General features: G+C 50.3%; 2 protein-coding genes across 4 annotated transcripts; both read left to right on the top strand.

Annotated features, from left to right (window-relative positions):
• Window positions 1-761: 761 nt before the first annotated feature.
• On the top strand, window positions 762-4,354 carry LACRT (lacritin). 3 transcript variants are annotated; one of them, XM_045800840.2, is made up of 5 exons: window positions 762-853; window positions 2,015-2,053; window positions 3,169-3,273; window positions 3,680-3,748; window positions 4,215-4,354. In XM_045800840.2, the coding sequence occupies exons 1-5, from the start codon at window positions 796-798 to the stop codon at window positions 4,277-4,279; spliced, it is 336 nt and encodes a 111-aa protein (XP_045656796.1). In that variant the 5' UTR covers window positions 762-795; the 3' UTR covers window positions 4,280-4,354. The 3 variants fall into 3 exon arrangements, with proteins under 3 accessions (XP_045656796.1, XP_045656795.1, XP_045656794.1); XM_045800839.2 differs by having other exon boundaries at window positions 3,677-3,748; XM_045800838.2 differs by having other exon boundaries at window positions 3,665-3,748.
• Window positions 4,355-20,074: 15,720 nt separating this feature from the next.
• Window positions 20,075-22,492, top strand: LOC123794557 (glycosylation-dependent cell adhesion molecule 1-like). Its single transcript, XM_045800724.2, has 4 exons — window positions 20,075-20,172; window positions 21,058-21,102; window positions 21,861-22,097; window positions 22,353-22,492. The coding sequence occupies exons 1-4, from the start codon at window positions 20,109-20,111 to the stop codon at window positions 22,481-22,483; spliced, it is 477 nt and encodes a 158-aa protein (XP_045656680.2). The 5' UTR covers window positions 20,075-20,108; the 3' UTR covers window positions 22,484-22,492.
• Window positions 22,493-23,325: the final 833 nt, after the last annotated feature.

Raw genomic sequence — 23,325 nt, 5'->3', positions numbered from 1 at the left:
TTCACACCATGGATCAGCTCCCCACTTGAAGGGAGAACCAACCTCAGTGAACCACCATGGTCCTGTAACCAGAAGATCCTCTCAGAAATGTGGGCTCCCATCGCTTGGACCTGAAGATAGAGGTTGACAGGGGCCCGTGTGGAGTTTGGGGGGTTCCTCCTAGGGGATAGATAATAACTTCAAGAGCAGAAGACAACTCTAGAGAAGTCATTCATGCCTCCAAAGCCATCCCCTCAACAGGAGAAAGGAGCCATGAACTCAGTCCCCAAATGTCCTGAGCATGGCCTCCCGGGAAAGGAAACCCGCTTAATGTGGGGAAGTCTTCAAGCCTCTGCACCAAGTCCTGCGCAGATCGAGGCAAGGGGTAGACAACATGATCTTCCAAACCCCCAACCTCCTCCTGGGGAGATGCCAGTCCTACCAATACCTTCAACAGACACATTCCAGAATCTCCCCAAACAAAACCTGCTCTGCGTCTGGTCCCTGAGATCCCAGAGATTGAAACCATAGGGTGAGTGGGATGAAAAAGAAAAGAGGAAGGAAAGGGATGGCTGGCAGTCGGTCAGGAAAGGACCTCCCAGCCAGGATGCCAGGAGTCAGCCAGCCCCAGCTTGCCCTTGTTGACTTAGCAAGTGACAGTTTGGGGAAGAAGGGGAGGAGGGCAAGGAAGTCACACCCCTCCAAACTTGATTCCCATTGGCCCTTGGTATCCTTAAAAGAGCCCAGCAGTATCAGCACTGCTATTCCCAGACCCTCTGAGAATTCTCTGGTTATACTCACTTCTCATCCCACAGCATGAGATTCTCGGCTCTCCTCTTCCTGGCAGCTCTGGCGGGAGCCCTGGTCAATGCTGGTGAGTACGGCCCTTGCCCCGCACGCCACCAGAGCCCTGACAGCCCCGGGCTTATCACCAGTCTTCATTCCTCTCTTTCTTTCCCAGGGCTGTCCTGGCTCCTCCTGCCTCTGCAAATGACTCCTGCCCCCAGGTTTCCACGCACAGCCTCTTTACCCCACTGGTCAGGGGGCCAGGAACCCCCGGCCATGCCTGGTCTCCCGGCTCATCCCCTCACACACCATCCTTTACCCACTATGCTCTAACCACATTGCCTTCTTGCAGGGCTTCCGGACCACCGAATATAGCCAGGCAGGCTGTCCCCAGCACAAGGGTGCCAGGTCGGGAGTAGTGGGGCTAAAATCTAGCCCACACTCCACTTTGCCAAGCAGTGAGCCCTGCCAATGGCCTTGTCTCTCAGGATGCCTCTTCCCGAGAAGAACCAAAAAGGCACTATTCAGACAAAGACAGCCCCGCTGCTCCGAGAACACTGGGACCTTCCTTCCTGCTCTTCCCTCTGCCGGGAACTTTTTTCCTCTCTCTGTCCTCTTCCCCCAGCCAACGCTGAATGTCACCTGCCCAACGCTTTCTCATCTGTCAAATCTGAGTTTAGATATCAATTCTTCAAAAAAGCCTCCCGTGAACATGGAGGAAAAATTAGACCCCTTATCCCAGCAAGCTGGACTTGCCGTCACACGGTGACTTGAGAATTATGTACTGGGATGGAAGCTGGGTCAGGCCGGGGTCTTTCCACTTCCTCAGCACTGAAGCCCCCTCCACTTAGCAGAGAGCTTAAACATCGTGTTGAAAGGATAAAGAGAATGAGGCCTGGGGTCTAACCCCAGAAATTGCTCAGGCATGGCCCATGGCCCATGCACCGTCCCCTTCTGCCACAGAGGAGCCCAAGTGCCTCCAACCCCAGCGGGTTCCCCAGCGGGGATCTCAGGGCACCTTCACAGGCCAGGGGCCATGGGGAGGAGGGCAGTTCTCAGAGAATATTACACTTCTCCCAGGAGAACCTGCTTCAAACCACTGTAGGAGGGGCTAGATCTGCCGATGAGGCAGAAGTGTGTCTCCCTGTGTCCACAAACTCTGCTGAGAGCTGAGGATAAGGAGTGGGAGGTGGGAGGGTTCACGGGGGTCAGGTTCAGTCCTCACTGTCGCCTCTTTCTTCCACTGCAGAAGGTGCCTCCTCTGATCCCACCCTGGGGGCTGCAGCCGGTGAGTCCTTCCCTCCCTCTTGTCCCCGCCTTCAAGGAGAGAGGCTAACCGCTGGGGATGTGGGTAGAGGCTGGGAGAGGAATGCGGGGCGGGGGCTGTGTCCTGCTCTTGGTGATAATGGGAGAAGCATGGATTGCGGTGGGACAAGCCTAAGGATGAAATGAGACAACCCAGGTGGGCAAAATCAGTAGGAAGAAGGGGGGGGAAGGTTTGTGGTGAGTGAAAGGGAGAAAAAGATGAGGTTAAATGATGAGGGAAATGTCCCATGTCCCATAAATGTCCCATATTAATTCCTTCGCCCGCACCCTCCCAATTCCTTAGCAAGGTGCCCACCATCCAGCCTTGTCATCATCTCCAGCCCTGTTTTCCATATGTCTCCTTCACGTACCGCCCACACCCACTAAATTGAACTGGTTTGCATTCCCCACACCTGTCCCATACAGTCCTTGCCCTGAGTTCTGGCTGACTGACTTCCTGCCCCCAAGGAAGCCCCTTTAGAATAGCCCCCTGCCAAAATCCTGCCTTCAAGACCCAGCTTCTCTCTGACATGCTCTCTGATTCCCCCATACCTTAGCCCAAATCCCTCCCCAGCCCTACCCATTAGAAGTGCCCACCCCTGCCCTCCTTCCAAGAGGCACCATCTTTGTCCATCTGGGCTGTACAACAAATCACCAGAGACCGGATGGCTTAAAAACAGAAATTTATTTCTCACAGTTCTGGAGGCTGGAAGTCCAAGACCAAGGTGCCAGCATGCCTGTGTTCTAGTAAAGACCCTCTTCCAGGTTACAGACTGCTAACTTTTCATTAAATCCTCACATGGCAGAAAGAGCCGTGGAGTTTCTTTTATAAGGGCACTAACCCCACTCATGAGAGCGCCACCCCCATGACCTGATTACCTCAAAAGCGCCACCTCCTAGAACCGTCCTATCGAGGGTTAGGATTTCAGTATACAAACTTGGAGGGGGAGAACATTCAGTCCGTAACAGGCACTTGTGTGTAGAAATCTTACCACTTCCATACCCTGGCACCCAGCACATATCAGGCATCCCAGGGCCCTGCCGCTCGTTCCAAAAATAAACAAACCCTGTGACTTTGCTAAAATCAACCAATCGTAGCTGAACCGGAAGCGACTACATCTGCAGCAAAACCTGCTTCTCCCCAAGAGCCAGCCCAGGAGCCACATGGTGCCGCCCCAAGTACAGAAGAGCTGAACCCACTGAGTAAGTCTGTCTCTATGCCGGCTAACAACCCAGAGAAGTCTCTGGCCGCAGGCCTCCACGGCACTTCCACCCACAGAGCCGAGCCCAGGGAGAAACAGACGTATTCATTCACCTGAGCACAAAGGCCCAAACGAGGGTGCACACCGCACCCCCACACGGAGCTTCTGCAATGGTAGCTTTAGCTCCTGCATGGTTTCTTTCCCTGCCCTCCCACCTTCCTGTAAGAAAGAGGCTGGGCCCCTCGGCAACACTTGTTCACTTTAGGAATTTGTATAGGGACAAGGTCTGGTGAGGGGTGGGAGGGGAAGGTGGGAGTTCTCTTGAAAATGATGTGACTTTTCTGCTCATGTGATTTCTTCTGCTCCAAAATTAAAATCCCTGGCAAACAAAGATTTCTTGGTAGCAGGACATGGCTTAGAAGAAGCAAAAAAAGCAGTGCATAAAGGAGTTCAGCTTGGAAAACGTCTTTATAAGGGTGAGTGCATCCCAAGGCAAAGCCTTGTGGGAACAGGAACACTCAGCACCCACCATCCAGGGGCAGGAGGAGGGCAGGAACGCTCGACTCCACCCCACACAGGAGACCGGGAATCACCACAGCCCCTCCCCTCCCCCTTGAACCTTCCCTCCTTCAAATGTCTCCATTTGTGCCTTTAAATGTCTCCAATTTCTCATCCACACTCAAACCACATGGTCGCCTGGTACTAGATTGCCCTGGGGGTCCAAGCCCCAGCCTCGTCACTACAGAGCCTGCCCAGGTGGGGAAGGGGCAGGTGCCTCGGCCTTTGGTGAATCTGACCTCCCACCATCCCTCCAACTTCTGTGCAAGGCCCTCCAGGGGCTGGGTGAGGTTGGAAAGCAGAAGACGGAGTTGAGGGGGACAGACAGGGTAGAGCTCGTGCCTGGGCCCCATGAGCCTCACTCTCGCCTCTGCTTTCTTCTAGGTGGAGCTGACGTGGGACAAAATCTGAAAAACTTGCGTGCAAAACTCAATGTAGTTGGAGTCTGAGAAGTTGAAAAGAACGGGGGTCCCTGGACGCAGAGCCTTAAACATGCTTGCAGCCCAGCACAATTAAACAGAAGCATCCAATTCACCGTGTGTCTGTTCTCTGTGGGGTGGGTCCTGGAGGAGATGGAGAGCAAAGCCCTACCCAGAAGGCCAAGAGGCCCTGGGTGTCCTGACCCAGAACCTCAGCCAGTCACAGCCTGCCTTGAGGACACAGCCTCTAACAAGCCCTTTAATTCACACTGAGCCATTGCCACACGTGCTGGGCCTTGTTCTACCGCAAATGCCACTCCAGTTCTGGTCTAATCCTTCACACACAGTGCCCAGTGACATTTCAGCGTTTCCAAAAATTAAGTCAACTTCCAAAGAACCAGGATTTGTCATCCCCAAAATAGTCAAAGCCTGAGTCATTCTATTAAAGCCATTTTCTGGTGCCCTTATTAAAAATTCATCCCTCCTGCCTTCCATTCACACTTTCTACCCTGGGCCAAAGTGGATGGCAACAGCTGGTTACACCAGATCAGTAAAATAATGAGCCACTGCCGTGACAGCTGGCACTTCACTAAAAAGGCGAGTTGAACCCATTACAACGGTCCATGTGATTATCCTGTATCCCCTGTTTCCCTCCACCGCAGTCTGGGACCACACTTCACACTCTGCACACAGGTGAGCAGGGGAAGCACACTCATGACTACGGAGGAAGACAGGGCAATCACTCTCCCACCAGCCCTCTTCCCGAGCCTGACGCATGACAGGTCTGCTTTCTAGCGCTCCCAGAGTCCTTGATTCTAAACGGTCCTTCCTCCGTCCTACATGACACCCACTCCCTCTATCCTGGAGGTGAGAGAATTCGACCCAGACCCTGTTTTAAATGAATGAAGAAACACATCTCCCTCCTCCCTCGTCCCTCCACGACCACACATCCCCCATTTCTGAGAACGCTGCCCACGAGGCACAGGGGGCCCTCCGGTAGCAAGCCCCCTTGAAGTGCCGATCACAATCAACAGTGGATACCTAGGCCCCTTCACACTCAAGTAGACTGCCACCCTTTTATGTGTTGAAGTGTGTCCCCCAAAATCATTTGTGGAAGTCCTAACCCCTGGCACCTCAGAAGGGGACCTTACTTGGAAGCTGGACCGTTGCAGAGGTAACTGGTGAAGTCATACTGGACTACGGCGGACCCCTAATCCAGTAAGACTATTGTCCTTCTAAGAAGAGAGAAATCTGGACACAGAATCACACATGATGTGTCCCACACAAGGGTAGATGGCCAGGTGACAATGGAGTCAGAGCCAAGGATTGCCAGCAAACACCGGAAGCCAGAAGAGGCAAGAAAGGACTCTCCCCTAGCAGTTTCAGAGAGAGCACGATTCAAGATCATCCATTGTACTTTATTGTGGGAAGCCCTAGGAAACTAACACACACTCCCTTCCCCAAACTCATCCTCTCGCCAGGCTACAGGCTTCATCTTATAACCAGAAGTACATACCCTTTGACCCCATCACTCATTCCCCCCACTTCCCAGCCTCTGGCAATCACCAGTCTACTCTCTGTTTCTACGAGTCCAGGTTTTTCTAGACCCCACATAAGTGAATTCACACAGTATTTGTCTTTCTCCGTTTAACTTTATTTCACTTAGCATAACGCCCTCAAGCTCTATCCACACTGATGCCAACGGCAGGGTTTCCTTTTTCCTTGTGGCTGAATAGTGTCCATTACATTGATATGCGCGCCCTCGAGGCTTCACTGTGCCAATCGCGTACTGTCTTGGGTACATCTATCCCTAAGTATTTTTATTCTTTTTGAGGCTGCTGTAAATGGAATTGTTTTCTTAATTTCTCTTTCTGATAGTTTGTTAGTTTGTTCTAAAAAAATTTTTTTAAAGCAATTACCCCTTCACACATTTTAAAGCTGGCCTCTAGAATTTTTTTTATCTTAATTTATTGCATTGTATTTTTTTAAGTAGGTTCTACACCCACTATGGGGCTCAAACTCACAACCGCAATATCAGAGTCACGAGCTCCGCCAACTGAGTCAGCCAGGTGCCCCAAGATATATAGATTTTTAATGTAATTTCAAGTTACTTAACATACAGTGCAACCCTGGTTTTGGGATCAGAATCCAGTGATTCATCACCCATATACAATCCCCAGTGCTCATTCCGAATGAGGCCCATCCCTCGTTTAGCCCATCCCCCGCCCACCTTCCCTCCAGCAGCCCTCAATTTGTTTCCTATAGGTAAGCGTCTCTTATGGTTTGCCTCCCTCTCTCATGGTTTTCCTTCCGTTCCCTTAGTTCTTCTGTTTCGTTTCTTAAATTCCACACGAGTGAAATCATATGGTATTTGTCTTTCCCTGACTGACTTATTTCGCTTAGCATAATACCCTCTAGTTCCATCCACGTCATCGCAAATGGCAAGATTTCATCCTTTTGATGGCTCAGTAATATTCCATTGTGTGTATACACCACACCTTCTTCATCCCTTCATCTGTTGATGGACATCTGGGCTCTCCCTCATCTGGCTATTGTTGACAGTGTTGCTATAAACATTGGGGTGCATGTGCCCCTTCAAACCAGCATTTTCGTATCCTTTGGATAAACTACCTGGGTCACAGGGTAGTTCAATTTTTAATTTTTTGAGGAACCTCCATACTGTTTTCCAGAGTGGCTGCATCAGTTTACATTCCCACCAACAGTGCAAAGGGGGTCCCTTTTCACCACATCCTCGCCAACACCTGCTGCTTCCTGAGTTGTTAATTTTAGCCGTTCTGACAGGAGTGGGGTGCTATCTCATCGTGGTTTTGGTTTGCGTTTCCCTGATGACGAGTGATGAGCATCTTTTCATGTGTCTGTTGGTCATCTGGGTGTCTTCTCTGGAAAAGGATCTATTCATGTTTTCTGCCTGTTTCTTAACTGGATTATTTGTTCTTTGGGTGTTGAGTTTGATAAGTTCTTTATAGATTTTGGACACTAGCCCTTTATCCGTTGTCATTTGTAAATATCTTCTCTAATTCCATACGTTGCCTTTTAGTTTTGTTGATTGTTTCCTTCTCTATGCAGAAGCTTTTTTCTTGATGAAGTCCCGATAGTTCATTCCTGCTTTTGTTTCCCTTGCCTCTGGAGTCGTGTCTAATAAGAAGTTGCTAAGATTGAGGTCAGAGAGGTTGCTGCCTGTGTTGTCCTGTAGGGTTTAGATGGTTTCCTTTCTTACATTTAGGTCTTGCATCCATTTTGAATTTATTTTTGTATATGGTGTAAGAAAGTGGTCCAGTTTCATTCTTCTGCATGTGGCTGTCCAGTTTTGTTGAAGAGACTTCTTTTTTTCCATCGGTCGTTCTTTCCTACTTTGTCAAAGGTTTGTTGACCATAGAGTTGAGAATCCATTTCTGAGTTCTCTATTCTTTCCATTGATCTATGTGTCTGTTTTTGTGCCAGTACCACACTGTGCTGATGATGACAGCTTTGTAAGGGAGCTTGAAGTCCGGAATTGTGATGCCACTAGCTTTGCTTTTCCTCTTCAACATTCCTGTGGCTATTCAGGGTCTTTTCTCGTCCCATACAAATTCTACGAATGTTTGTTCCAGCTCTGTGGTAAATGCTCATGTTATTTTGATAGGGAGTGCATTGAATGTGTAGATTGCTTTGGGTAACAGACATTTTAACAATATTTGTTCTTCCAATCCATGAGCAGGGAATGTTTTTCCATTTCTTTGTGCTCTCTTCAATTTCTTTCATGAAGTGTTCTATAGTTTTCAACATACAGATCTTTCACCTCTTTGGTTAGGTTTACTCCTAGGTATCTTGTGGTTTGTGGTGCAGTTGTAAATGGGATCCACTCCTTGATTTCTCTTTCTGCTGCTTCATTACTGGCGTACAGGAATGCAACAGATTTCTGTGTGTTGATTTTATATACTACGAGTTTGCTGAGTTCATTATCCGTTCTAACAATTTTTGGGAATCTTTCTACATAGAGTACCATGCCATCTGCAAATAGTGAAAGTTTGACTTCTTCCTTGCCCATTTGCATGCCTTTTATTTCTTTTTGTTGTCTGACTGCTGAGGCTAGGACTTCTAGCACTATGCTGAACAGCAGTGGTGAGAGTGGACATCCCCGTCATGTTCCTGACCTTAGAGGAAAAGCTCTCAGTTTTTCCCCATTGAGAATGATGGTAACTGTGGGTCTTTTGTATACGGCCTTTATGATGTTGAAGTATGTTCCTTCTATCCCTACTTTCCTGAGGGTTTTAATCTAAAAAGGATGCTGTATTTTGCCAAATGCTTTTTTGGCGTCTACTGAGAGGATCATATGGCTCTTGTCCTTTCTTTTATTAATGTGGTGTATCACACTGGTTGATTTGTGGATGTTGAATCACCCCTGCAGCCCAGGAACCCCATTCGATCATGGTGAATAATCCTTTTAATGTACTGTTGGATTCAATTAGCTAGTATCTTGTTGAGGATTTTTGCATCCATGTTCATCAGGGATATTGGCCTGTAATTCTCCCTTTTAGTGAGGTCTTTGTCTGGTTTTGGAATCAAGGTAATGCTGACCTCATACAATGAGTTTGGCATCTAGAACTTTTTATTCAAGGTTTAAATAATTATATATTAACATTTGTCATATAATCCGCATGGCTCACTATCTCACTTACTCCAAATCTTTATTCAAATACCACTTTTTCAGAGAGGCCTTTCCTGGCCAGCCCATCTAAAATTGCCACTTTCCTCCCATACATTCCCAACTTTATTTTTGTCCTTAGCATTTCTTTTTTTCAGCTTTTTTTTTTTTGAGGTATATTTAGTATACCCAAAGAAATGGCACATAGTCAATGTATACGTTTTGGCAAGTTTGGACACATGCATACACCCACGAGACCACCCCCACAGTCAAGGTAATAAACATAACTATCATCTCCAAAAGATTTCTTGTTTCCCTTGCTCTGTGTGTGTGTGTGTGTGTGTGTGTGTGTGTGTGTGTGTGTTAAGAACACTTAGCATCTTAGCATGGCAATTACCCTCTCATCAAGTCTTTAAGCGCATGACACTGTATTGTCAACTACAGGCACCATGTTGTAACGCAGAGCTCGTGAACTTGCTCACCTTGTAGCATTTCTCACCATCTAGTACAGTATGGACTTTGCTCACTTGTCTGTTTTCTTCACTAGAATGGAAGCACCATGAAGGCAGGGGTTTCTGTTCTTTTCACGGATGTATCCCCAGTGCCTAAAACAGTTTCCAGAGTGTAGCAGGCACTCAATAAATATTAGCCGAAGATCGAATGAATCACCACTCTCACCTCCCTCTCCATTCTCATCCTGTGAAATTGATTTCTCCATACTCTTGTTGTGTGCTGGTCTCAGTCTATCAATAACCAATTCTTATTACGATTGCAAGATGCCCTTCAGCAATAACCATCAGGAAACTTTGAAGGCGGGAAAAAAAAGATTTATTACTTATAAGACCTGGAAATGACAGGGCACGCCTGCAGCCTCACAGCAAGCTCGTGGGGAGGAAAGAGCACACAGGCCAGGGTTCTGCTTTTATGGGGGTCAAAGGTGGGAACCTAGGGTTTCCTAGGCTCACTGGTCGTTGGTGAATTTAAAACGTCAGAGCGGGAATTTATAGTGCTGGAAGAGAAAACACAAGCAGCATAAATGGTCGGTTATGGAAAGCAAGCAAGAGCGCCAAGACGAAGGAGCCTCGAGTGGGAGAGGCAGCCTGGCCCGCGTCTAGTCCGGGCCGCAATGGTGTATGCGAGACGGCGCTCTTGGAAGCGATGCCTCTTGGAGGTGGTCGCTGTGGCAGTCAAGGCTTACTCAGGCACTTGCATTGGGAGAAAGAGAAAACCCCACCGTCAGGGGTTGACACTATTCCTCCCTGCTCTCGGAACATGCTTGGGGCCCGCGCGGCCTCCTGGCCAGACAGGTAGCTGGAAGAAGGTCCGTGGGGGGCGACCTCAGCATCGCTCATATTCGGTGGGTAAGCGCTGCTCCACACGTGGTCTGGTACTGAAAGGGGATCCGTGGAGGCACCGTGCGCTGAGGCCCGTACCGCACACGGCGCTTCTCCCAGCTGCCCGCGGTCCCCCCAGGCTCCGGGGACGACCGCGGTCCAGCACCCGCGCACCGCTCAGGTCCGCCAACTTCGAGCGCTGCGCAGCCAAACGCAGGTGCCTTTGGAGGCCCAGGGATCCCGACGAAGCCTGGCGAAGGGGAGCCGCGCCGCAGACACTGCGGCAGGGGAGCATCAACCCGGCTGGGATGTTTCACCGGGCGGCGGTGGGAGGAGCCGGGCCCCGGCCGAAGGAAGCACACAGCGCCCCCTAGTGGTGGGGCGGGTCCAGTCCCGCGCCGCTCCTGGGGTGGAAGGCGGGGGTGGGCAGAGCGCGGTCTCCGGAGCAAACCCCTCCCGCACAAACACACCTGCGTCCAGAGGGAAGGCTAGCCACAGCTTCCTGCCTCCCTCCCCACCCCAAATTTCATGAAATGACAAAATAATAATAATAATGTTTAATTAAAGTAGACCGTTTCTGGTTTGCGGTTGTGTTCCTGCTTCCTGGGTTATGGACGTGTAATGTTCACACAGGGATTGTACTCGAAATAAATGATATACAAATGAATGGGGGAAAATCCCCTGTAACAGGATTCCAAATGTAAAGAGGGGGAGTCAAGACATATCCACCAATTTCTTGTCTCTGAAACCAAGTGAATTGATTACCACAAAAACAGTAAGCACAGATATGTCAATTCCATTCTGGATGAAAATAGAAAGCACTTACAAGCCCAAATAACACTTTCTATGAAGAGCTTCCGCCAAGTCCCCTGAAACGGGAACCAAATCGAGGGAGGATGCTGACGCAGTGTGTCCCATGGTGACAGCTCACGGGCTTCTCTGAGGGACACGATATGCTCAGAGGAGCAAAATCAAGAACACCTTGTTTGCAACCATTTCTGCTCCTGGAAAGGAGAACACAGGAAAGGAGAACATAACTGAAGACAGCGCTCCTCAAAAATAGAAGAAACCTGGAATCTGGCTGGGGGAGGGGAAACCCGGGGCTGTTTAGTGGATCTAGAGTTTCCGTTTTAACCACAGTTAAAAATTAAAATTAAAAATAGAAAACTTTAATCTGTAGGTTGAAAGGAAAAAGTGAGTAAAAAAAAAAAAAGATCAATGCTGGGGCGTCTGGGTGGCTCAGTCGGTGAAGCATCTGCCTTCAGCTCAGGTCATAATCTCGGGGTCCTGGGACTGAGCCCTACATCGGGCTCCCTGCTCAGAGCCTGCTTCTCCCTCTCCCTTTGCACCCACCCCCTGCTGGTGCTCTCCCTCACTCTCTCTCTCTCTCTCTCTCACTCTTCTCTCAAATAAATAAATTAAATTAAATGAAAAACAAAAAACCAATGCTGAGAACTGGCCTAATAAAATTCCTCATCTTCAAAAATAGAGAAAGGGTCATTGGGCATTCAGGCAAAACTATCAACACATTTACTGAGGGGGAAAAAGTATTCAGGTTGCCTCCAGACTACACCACCCAAAGACAATGAAGAAATCCCTCAAGTCCTCTGGGAGAAGAAAAGTGAGACCCAAACACTTTGTACTAAACCAAACTACTTTACCAGGCTAAAGGCAACAGATGAATATTTCCAGCATGCCAAATTCAGGGAATTTCATTCCTGTGAACACTTTTCAAAAACACTATTAGACATAAACTCTAGCCAGCCAGGAGATAAACAGAAAATGAGGTAAAACGATTAGCTGTGAGTGTTCAATCCATTTCAGAGCAAGAAAAAAGCCAAAGTTGTTGCAGGAATTATGATTACAGGGCAGAAGGTAAGTGTTATGAACTATGAGAATGGAACCAAAGATCAGCGCGGGGATGATGCGGATAAAACAGCAAGCAGGACCTAGTATAAATAAGCTGACGTGAGCAACTTTTGTACCTGGAGTACCAAAAACTAGGCTTAACCTGCTAAAGCAAGTGACAAAAGTATAAAGGAAATCACTAGAAAAAGTAATAATAATTCATAACCCATGACAATCAGATGGTCAAGAGGAAGGGGGAAAGTAGAGTACGCTATTTTAATTACTGCAAGTAGAGGGAATCAACTCCACGTACTACAGAACTGAGTCCATCATTTGAAGCCATGGTTATAAAGATAATCAATAGGACCATAAACAAACTATGAATCTTTTATGTTATCAGAAAAACTACACGTAAAAGAGAAAAAGAAACACAGATCACATAGCAAAATATAAACGATAAACAATTGTAAGATCGAAGGACAGCGTGAAGAAGTTAAGATTAGTACCAAACACGCCTATCATATGAATAAATAAAAACTGCACAAATGCATGCATTGAAAGCAGAAGATTCTCAGATTGGACCACAAAGCAAAACTAAACTATAAACAATGAATTAAAAGATCGATAACAAAGTAACTGGTTCATTTTGTCTTCCTCTCAGCCTGCCCCCACTGCGGACTTCCTGCCTGAATAATCCAGTAGGAAAGCCGGGGGGGGGGGGGGGGGGGGGGGGGGGGTCTGCAGGGACAGGGCAGGGGGTGGGGATTGCTGGAAGGCTGGAGCAGAGTGTTGGAAGTGTACAGAGACGAGGAGGGTGTCTGCCCAGGGGAAGCGGGGGCAAGGGGGAAAGTAGCAGCCTGGCATGGGGTATCAGCCTCAAGCAGGGTGGGGAGCGGGGTCAGCACATTGCAGGGTGAGCAGGCCTGAATTCTGCGGTGCCAGACTGAAATGGGACGTAACAATAAGAGCTCGTGGTTTTCAGGGGCACCTGGGTGGCTCCGTCGGCTGAGCCTCAGACTCTCAGTTTTGGCCCAGGTTGTGATCTCATGGGCCATGAGATAGAGCCCCGCAGCGGGCTCTACGCTCAGTGCAGAGTCTGCTTGGGATTTTCTCCCTCTGCCCCTCCCCCCACTCACGTGCCCTCTTTCTCTTTCAAATAAATAAATCTTGTAATAAAAAAGAACTCACGGTTTTCAGTATATATAAATACATGTAGAAATATCTAGTTGTAAATGTGTGTGTGTTATTTGTACAAATGCACATACATACACACATACATGTGTACATACATACATACATATATTCCCAGCTGTGACCATGGAAGGGCCTGGAAGCAGTGGCATCTCAAGAACAATGAGCACACCTAGAGCCCATGTCTCTGTTTCTAATACCAGTAAGAGAAAGCGCTGGTATCAGGCAGGGCTAGAGCAGAGAAAGTACATGAATGACTTGTTGTGCCAGAAAGGGAAAACGCACTCAAAGAATGATGGAGACAGGACAGAAGAACAGCCGAGCAAAGCAGAAGCCTAGCTTGCTCCCACTACTGCCCGCTTGTCTCAGACTAGCCACGTTCCGTGGGGAAGAAAAATGCTATAAAAGATTGTAATAATAATTAATAATGATAGTAACAAAATTATAATTCATTGACTAAATAGGAAGTCATGAGTCCATATTGATAGAAATAAATGAATGAATAAATGGGGAAGTGAGAAAAATTTTCCTTAGAGCAGAATGACAGCCAGTGAACGTAGAGGGAGTGATTGAACTAGAAAATCGCTATCTGGCAGCCGTCGCGAGAATCAGTAATTCAGCCAGGAAGGATCAGTGAGGGCTAAAACTAACCGGTTAAAGTTTGATGAGGAACAGGATATTCACGTAGCCTCAAAGTACCTTCCAACAGGTATGTAATTAATATGTATAAATACATATTAATTACAAAGAGGGAAGAGAGTGGGGGCCTGGGTGGCTCAGTCAGTTGAGCGTCTGCCTTCGGCCCAGATTGTGATCCTGGGGGCCCGGGGCGGGGGGGGGGGGGGCTTCCTGCTCAGCGGGACACCTGCTTCTCCCTCCGCCCCCCCCTTCATGCTCTTGCTCTCTCTCCCTCTCGCTCTCAAATGAATAAGCAAAAAGTCTTTAACAAACAACAACAACAACGAAGAGGGGAAAGAGTAATCCACGGAGGAAACTGGCCGACGTCACGTTAGTCGGCGATAATCTAGCAAGGTCAACATCACAGAAACGGGACAAATCAAAATTATGAACCATCTGATAGAATGTAATATGAAAAATACAGTGTGACTTCCTGATAGTCTTGCCCAAAAATGCAGAACCTTAACCTAATCATGAGGGAGCATCAGGTGAACCCAAACTGGGCGGCGTTCTACGCAAGTGGCCTCTAACGTGTGAGGGGGAAGCCGGGAAAGTCAAGGACAGACGAAGGGACTGTGGCAACGACATTCTACACGTAACCTTGGACTGGATCCTGCTGTCATAAGGGACATCACTGGGATGACTGGCAGCATTCAAACGGGGCCTGTGAATCAGACGGCACTAAGGCATCAATGGTGTGGTGGGTCTAGTGTGTGTAGTTGGAGGGAGGTGGGTAAGGGCCTTCAGGGCACAGGGAAGAAGCATGCCCAGAGCCCGGGGGTGGGGGTGCTCAGGAGACATCCCCGTAACTGCCGCTTTCAGGGTAGCTGACCCATCGGTCTCACAGACCCCCGGCCCAGCATGCCAGGCTTTCTGTGGGGTGTTGAGCAGCTGGTCCCCGTGGGCGACATTCTCAAGGCCCTATCTCCCAGACGGAAAGGGTTTCCACAGGCTGCCCCGGCAGAGCCAAGTCTGGCTTCAGAGAAACCGGACCCTGAAGAAGGGATCAACGGACTCACTCAGGAAGAATGGCTGGAGCCGGACCGAGAAGCAAGACCGACGCTGCTCTCCCTCCCTTTAGGCTCCAGGGTCCCCTCGACGTGGGATCTTTCCGCACTCAGCTGCCCCTTGCTGATTCCCTCCTGAGCCGCCTCCTTCTCCACCCCCAGTGTGGACCCCTGCCTCTAGCTCCGTTACCCTCTGAGCAACCCTGGCAATGGCCTTAATTTCCTCTCTGTTCTAGCAACAGACCTCTCCTGCCCCTGGGGGTGAGATGCAGCCTGGAAGTGCTTCCAGGCAGAAACATGGATCTCCCAGGATAGTCACCGGATGTGTGAGAAATGGCACAGAATATGTAAAACAGAGCCCCCCTGGGAAAGCAAGGGCTGATGGGTGCTGTCCTGTGATGTTTCGTGGGGGGGTGAGCCACGGTGGGGAGAGCATGGAAATCGGAGCAAAACAGATGGGATCCAAGTCCCAGTCGTGCCCGGTGACATCCCTATCACCCTGCTGAACCTCCTGACGTCTCGGAGCCTCGGGGTCCCCGTCGGCCGTCCACACCAGCCCGCAGATCAGCGTGGGGATTAAATTCATGTGTCTAGCTCAAGGCCAGGTCTCACAGAATGGGAGTCCCTCCTCCTCCTCTCCAACCCACAACATTCCAGCCAGCAACCACCACGGTAACCTCACACACACACACACACACACACACACACTCGAAACAAGACTCTGCCTCCCAAAATCTTTCTCAGAAAAAAAAAAAAAAGTTTGAGCTTTTGTCTGGAAGCCATTCTGTCAGCCGGAGGGAGTGCGTTCCTCAACAGCTCAGCATCAGAACTTGCCCTGGACACTGGCTTTAAAATGCAGATTCCCGGGCTGTAGCCCAGACCTGCTAAGTGGAGCTGGAGGAGTTTCCCCAGCTGGTTCTGGGGTACCTTGAGGTCCGAGACTAAACACCTGATGCTGTATTCCGTCTTTTAATGACCACCTCCAAAGAAGCTTCTACCCCGACCCCAGGAGTGTCAGACCCTGTTAACAGGAACCCTAGCGATCCTCAGACATCCCTCTGGACCTTTCTTCTCTTTGTTGAGGAGGAGAATGAGGCCCAGAGAGCAGAGCAGCTGGTCAAGGCCCACACAGTCAGGTGATGGCAGATTGGAACTTGGGTGCAGGTGTCCTAACTAAAATTTAGTGGGTTTTTTTCAGTGAAACAGGCTTTTTCAGGTTTGTAAGACTCATTCAGGTTACATCCAGTGACGGGGGAAGAAAGGAAAAGCAGGAAAGCATCTTGGCAGGCCTCATGGGGTGCTAGGCAGGGTACAACCTGGGCTGTGGCCCCTCCGGCTGCTCCACAGCAGCCATCTTGCCATAACTTCAGGCCCCCCAAGCATGAATGGTGACCTCTGTCTCTTTGGCATCTCTGTCCTTCTTTCCTCCTCTGCATCTATTGTTTTTACATCTTGGTGAGCTTTCCTTCTCTCCGTCTCACATTCAAAATTCACTCAGAGGGATCTCATTGACTTGTTTGGAACCATCCAATGGGGAGGACCAGAAACAAACAGGTCTCTCACCCAGGCCTCCACAGAAGCCATGGGCTTCCTCATGTCCAGCCTGTTGGTGATTACCTCCAGATAAAACCCTGACGTCCTCACCAAACAGGAGTGGCCAGAGTAACAGGACCGTCTGAACAGAGTCTGGAACTTGTGTGCAGAGAACCACTGTGACCTCTTTCCTCAGAAGGGAGCTACCTGCATGGCTCTTGGACACCTCTGTCATCTGTCTTTCCCCTGCGCCAGAATCCTTAACTGAGAACGCAGGATGAGGCTAGGCTCTTGGAGGGACAGATGGTGGAGGCTGGAGGCTGATCTGGAGCCGTGGGGTAGGACTGCCATATCTAGCAAATCAAATACAGGACACCAGTTAAATGTGAATTTCAGATAAACAATAAGCAAATTTTTAGTGTAAGTATGTACCATGCAATATTTGAGACATACTTACCCTAAAAAAAATTATTCACTGCTTATCTGAAAATCACATGTAACTGAGTGGCTTGCATTTTTATCTGGCAACCCCACCTGGGAGACCAGGGACGAGCGAGGTCTGTTTTGCCCAGCGTTGAAGCTCCATGACCTAGTTCGTGCCTGGTATGTGGTGGACACTCAGTACATTCTTTTGAAATATTTAATTGCTGAAGAAGTCCTCTCTCCCCACTAAAAGTAAATATAGCCCCCAGGGGCCAGCTTGGAACAAGTAAATTGACTCATCCGATTTAGTAGACTGGAGCCCTTGGCTCGCGTTAAGATCTGCGCTAAATAAATTGGAATGCAGAGATAAAGGACCTATAGGTCTTGTCCTCAAAATGGTAATTAGCCAGTGGAAGCAACAGATGTGCACAGAGACTTCCAATAGAGTCTGACAAACGCTGGACAATGACACTAGAAGGCCAACGCGCGGTGACTCGGCTCACCGCTGTATCTTCAAACCTTGCAACCTGGCAGGCACTCGATAAACAGTAGCGGAATGGAAAAATGAAAAGACGGAGATAGAACCATGTTTCGCGGAGCCACAGAGCTGAGGTGACCACCCGAGGGGGGCGCAAGGGTGAGCAGGTTGGGTTCACTCCAGGGAGGGGGTGACCGCGGATATGGATCCTGATGCGGGAAGGCAGCAGACAGAGAGGAAGAGCCTTCCAGAGCCAGGAACGGCATGAACACACAGCACGCTTCGGGGAGCAGGGAGTCCTTCACGAGGCGAGAGATGAGGTCGGGAAGGTGGAAAGCCTGGAACACAGGGCCAAGGGGGTTGGGCTTTATCCTAAGGGTGATGGACGGTCCTTAAAGACTTTTCGAGTAGAGCCAAGGCCTGCATGTCAGGAGACTCCCCCAGCATGAGCACAGAGGGTGGGCAGCGGTGTAGACGGACTGGAGTCCGGACTCCGGTGAGAAACTACAGAAGCAGCCTAGTGTGCAAACGGGGAGGCCGGAAGTTGTGGGTTACTGGAGGTATTGGGAAATAAGCCTGCAGGGCTCAACCAGGTCCTCAAGGACTTGCTGTGAATGCCCCCATCTGTCCCCACCCTGCTCCGAAGTGCCCTGGGCGGTGGGAGGGGAGGCTGCCGCTGAGAGGGGGCGTTGGAGAGGAAGGGGAGGTGGGAGGCAGCCCAAAACAAACTTCCTTCATTCACTCCACAGTCTTGCCTAAGGAGAGAGAAGGCTGAGAGCGATTGGAGGAGGACGGCCAGCCCCTAGGCTCTTCCCTGCAGCTGCTGCCCGAGGGAGAAGGCTTCCCCTGGGTGGACAAGCGTGCAGAGCTGTCTGTGGCCTACAGGTGGGCTCTTACCCTCCGTGGGACACCCGCCCCCCCCCAGTGCCCAGCAAGCTGTGCACCCTGCTGGGGACAGGAGGGTCAGTCTCGGGGTGCAGCAGCCCCCACCTTCCTGGAGATGATTCCAACCTGGTATTTACCCAAAGAATACAAAAATACTAATTCCAAGGGAGACATGCACCCCGATGTTTACAGCAGTGTTATCAACAATAGCCAAGTTATGGAAAGAGCCCAAGCGTCCCTCCACTGATGATGGATAAAGAAGATGTGGTGCGTATCACAATGGGGTATGACTCAGCCACGCAAAGAATGAAATCGTGCCCTTTGCAACAACATGGATGGGGCCACAGTGTATTATGCTACGAGAAATAAGTCAGTCAGAGGAAGACTAATACCATTTGATTTTACTCATATGTGGAATTTAAGAAACAAAACTAGCAAAGGGGGAAAAGAGAGTGAGAGGCAAACCAAGAAACACACTTTTTTTTTTTTAAGTTATTGTATCTATTTGAGAGAGAGAGAGAGCTTGCGTGCAAGCAGGGGGAAGGGCAGTGGGAGAGGGAGAAGGGGGGAAGCAGACTCTCTGCTGAGCAGGTGCCTGAGGGGGGCCAAGGTCATGACCTGAGCCAAAATCAGGAGTCCAATGCTTAACCAAACGAGCCACCCAGACGCTCCCCAAGAAACAAACTCCGAACTCTAGAAAACAAACTGCTGGTCACCGGAAGGGAGGGGAGTGTGGGGATGGGGGAAATCGGCGATGGGGATTAAGGCGGGCACTTGCCATGAGCACCAGGCGATGTATGGAAGTGCTGAGTCGCTATATGGGACCCTGAAACATAGTACACTGTATGGTAACTAACTGGAACTTAAATAAAAGCTTTAAAAAAAATTCCACCCTGATGGGGGCACAGGAGATCACCTAATTCTGCCCTAGGTCCGGGACAGCCCCAAGTCCTAGGTGCGTTCCCTACCGCCTCTCATGTGCCCCTTGGGCAACTCACTGCTCTGTCTCACCCACTTCCGGAGCCCCCAGACGCTGCTTGTGGCAGGCAGAGAGTCTGGAGTTCGACTAACCTGGGTTCAAATCCACCCAGATATGTGACCCGTGCGAGTCTCCTCACCTTTGTGAATATCCCTTTCTCTGCTCGGTAAACAACACATACGTCCCAACCACGATGAATTAAATAAAATGTCCCACGTGAACAAGCTCAGGACATCGCGGGGCGTGTAGTCAGCATTGTAACTGCCTCACTCCATTGCTGAGCTGACGGGGAGTTTCATTTGTAGCCTACAGAGCAGCCTAGCCCTCCGACGCTTCCTTCGTTCTTTCGCGCTCCTCTCATATTCTGGGCGCCTACTACGCCCCAGCTCCTTTCTAGGTGCTGGGAAAACACGGCAAGCAAACCCCTAATCCCACCACCACACAAGTTCCATTCTCCTGGGGTAGGTACATAGTAATGAAATGATCACACAAATCAAAAGGAAATTATACCAATAATGAGTACCATGAAGGAGAGAAACTCACACCGACTTGGTCATTGCAAGGACTTCCGGAGAGGGAGCCTGGGGCTGGCACGCCTCTGGCAGGGTCCAAGCCAGAGGAATGCTAGGGGCCTCACCTTCCTGTTAACTGGTTTCCCAGAAACGCCAGTTCCCAAAAACAAATGTCTTCAGAATAGGGAACTTGGGAGGGGAAACCTGGAGAGCCCCCAGATCCAATCCTGAATCAGGTTCCCCAGAGCCCCTCCCTACCCCCAAGATAAATAAGGCCCTGCCAGGCTGCCCCCTCAGCAACACCAAGCAGCCTCCCCAGGGCAGACGGGTCCTGCTGCAGCTCGCCATGAAACGCTTCGCCATCCTGCTGCTGGCCAGCTTGGCCTCCACCTCTCTCGCCATCCTTGGTGGTGAGTCTGGCTTCGTCACACCCCTCTTTGTCCCTCAGAGGTCATCGAGCTGTCAGCTAGAGCGTCCTCAGCACTAGGACGAGCTCTCCCTAATCCTTGTGATGCGCTGTATGCGGAGGTTTGGAGATGCACGACCAAAAGCACGGGCCTGGGGGGCTTGGGGGGGGGGGCGTCTGCCTTCGGCTCATGTCATGATCTTGGGGTCCTGGGATCGAGCCCTGCATTGGGCTCCCTTCTCAGGAAGGAGTCCGCTTCTTCCTCTTCCTCTTCCTCTGCCCCTCCCCCCTGAGTATTCTCTCTCTCGACTCTCTCTCAAATAAATAAATAAAATCTTAAACAAAAGAGTGCACACTGGGATGACTGAGGTAGGAAGGCAGGGGACTAGGACACGTGACCGCAGGAATCCTGTACCCTAGAAAGCCTGGAACTGGGGCCCGAGGAGCCACCTGGACCCAAATCAAGGTGGACTATGGGCCCACAGAGAGTCAGATTAGATTCCAACTTCCGAGGATGCTGGACACCGCAGGCAGAGCCACCGTCCTTCTCTGGGCCTCCCTGCCTCCCTCTGTAACAATGAGGGCGAGACACACACGCGCTCTCCTTTAACTGCTGTTTATCACACACGCGCTCTGTGCCGGACACGTGGCTCTCGACACTTGGGCTACAGGAACAAAATACAGAGACCGCGGGCATCATTGAGATTTCCGTCCAGGAGAAAGAAACAGATAATGAGCATATTAAATACATTTCATAGCGCATTCGAAGTGCTAAGACCCAGCGCAGGCTAAGAAAGGTGGAAATGCTGGGGCGGGAGGGGGTACACAGAAGCATCTCACATGTTAAATGTCTTAAGACCCCTGGAGACTGTAACCTCTTATTTTTCAGAGTCAGAAGAGGAAACCCACTGGGAGGCCCAGCCCATAGATGCCCGTAAGTCTCGCGCTGGCAGCCTTTAGAGTCGGTCGGTGGTAGTAAAAGACTGTCCAGCAATGATGAATTCTCCCCCTGAGGAAGAAGTGAAGCGAAGGCCCTCCCTCCTGGCGTTGGACCTCCGTCCTTTCCACTGCACTAACTGGCCAACCTCTGGGGCCCAGGTTCGATTTGACCAGCCCTTCACGCTGGGTAGTCACTGAACATGGGCGTGGAAACTACATCTCACGCCCAGATGCCAGCGGGTGGGGAGTGCGGCTCACCCTGGGATGAGGAGGCTCGAAGGGCTCGTGGGTCCCAGGCTCCCCCACCGCCAAAAGTCATGAAAATCGCCGGATTCTGCTTTATGGATAATCCGTAAACATGGTTTAATCTCAGGCTAGTTTCCCCCAGTTTTCCAGAGAAGGCAAATTCAAGCAATACCCAGAATTCAGAGGGAAAGAACCAGTATTTACTGAACCCTCCTGTGCACCAGACAATGGGCGGGGTGTCTGCATGGTTAATGTCTTTTGATTGGGAAGGTGAATTTGCTAGAAGTGGAATTCCTAGTCAATGGCCTTCAAAATCAGGGATGCGCCTCTCAGGTGCTCATAGATTTGGATGCTGTTGTGGGACCTCAGTTCTGGTCTACACCAACTGGGCAATGACTCAACCGTGACACCCTCTGCATGTTAAGGGATATGGCAGAGTGCCGGCTGGCTGTTTCTTACCATGAGCTCTTTCTCTGCCCCTTGTTCCCTCTATCTCCTCGGGCCCAGCTGCTCAGTTGATCCCTGAAAAGGACCATATCTCCATTGAAAACTCTTCTGAGGAACCTCCCATCTCCACCGACGAGCTGCGTTTTGAAGAGGAAGATGTGATCAGCTCTGTCAGGACACCAAAGAATCAAAGGCTCCAGCAGCTTCAGCCCATCCCCCAGGAGGCCAGTTTCAGAAACGCTGCCCCGCAGTCGGAAGAGACTACGGAACTCACCCTGGAACTCACTCCATGGGCTGGTAGGAGCCAGGGCCGAGGGGAAGAAGCTGGCAGGGAGGGCATTAAACAGAAAAGGCAGGGACCCGCCACTACCCTGAGGGAAAAAGTTGGGGTTAGAAAGAAAAAGGGAGCAAGGGAACAAGTAGTAAAGATAAATGAGACTCCAAGGATCCACTGACAGCCCGTGACCGGGCCATGGAAGGCCGTGGCTGGAGTGTGGGGGAGGCATGCGGGCACTGGCCCCACCTTGACATTTCTTTCCCAATACTTCCCAGCAACCACCCCAGAGGGAAAACTGGCCAAGCTTGGCCATGAAATCGGGAAGAATCTGGACAAAACCATGAAAGAGACCATGAACTATCTGAAAAGCCTACTCCCCCATGCCTATGAAGTCACGAGGCCCTAGTGATCAAAGCCGGTGTCTACAGCACCCACACTCCGCTCGCCCCGACCGCCAGCTCTCAGCCCCTCATGTTCCTTATTAAAGCGTTGCATCCCCAGGCTCGGCTCTGCGGTGGCTTCACTGGGCCAGAAAGCAAGGCTGGAGGCCCTCGCTCTACTAGGATTCTTCCCGAGTTACCTGTGGCTCTAATTTTAAACCTCTCCTCAGCTTACAAACCCGTTCACGTCTCCACATCCCAAAATATCCTCTGTGAGGTCTTGACTCCCCTCTAGCTGCCCCTCCTCCTCCTCCTCACGCCCATTGCCTCCATGCTCCCTCACCCCTGCACTTCTCATCCCCCTGCCCCATCTGCCTTTTCACACCCGTCAGCCCCAAATCACCGACAGCAACAAGCCCGGTGGCTATGTCCAGTCCCTACTCTCTTGGCTATCTCTGCAGAGCTGGACACAGTTACCCCTTCTAGAAACATTTTCCTCACTGACCTTCCAATGTGCTGCACTCAACTGTTTCTCCGAGCTCCCCTTCCCCATTCCTTTCCTGGCACATATCCAGACTGCGCACTCTTCGCTCCCAGGGGTGCATCCTGTGCCCTCTTGTCTTCCCCCCGCCTTTCTTCCTCTACATCCATCTGCCAAGACTGCTGCGTCACCTCAGCGTGGGTAGCTCCCATCGACCGCTCACCAGACATCCACCAAGTGCCTACCACGCGCCATACTGATCGACCTAGAATGTGCCAAAGTCCCCCAACCCTGGCTGGTGTTCACTGTAAGGGCATACGGGACCCCACGGGGAAAGAAGAGAATGGGAAAAGGAGAATCTCTTTCTGTCTTACAAATAAAGGAAGA

Source organism: Ursus americanus, chromosome 25 (genome assembly GCF_024610735.1).
Source record: "Ursus americanus isolate L20-20 chromosome 25, mUrsAme1.1.p, whole genome shotgun sequence".
Taxonomy (NCBI): Eukaryota; Metazoa; Chordata; class Mammalia; order Carnivora; family Ursidae; genus Ursus; species Ursus americanus.
This window is presented reverse-complemented; position numbering and strand designations above follow the sequence as displayed.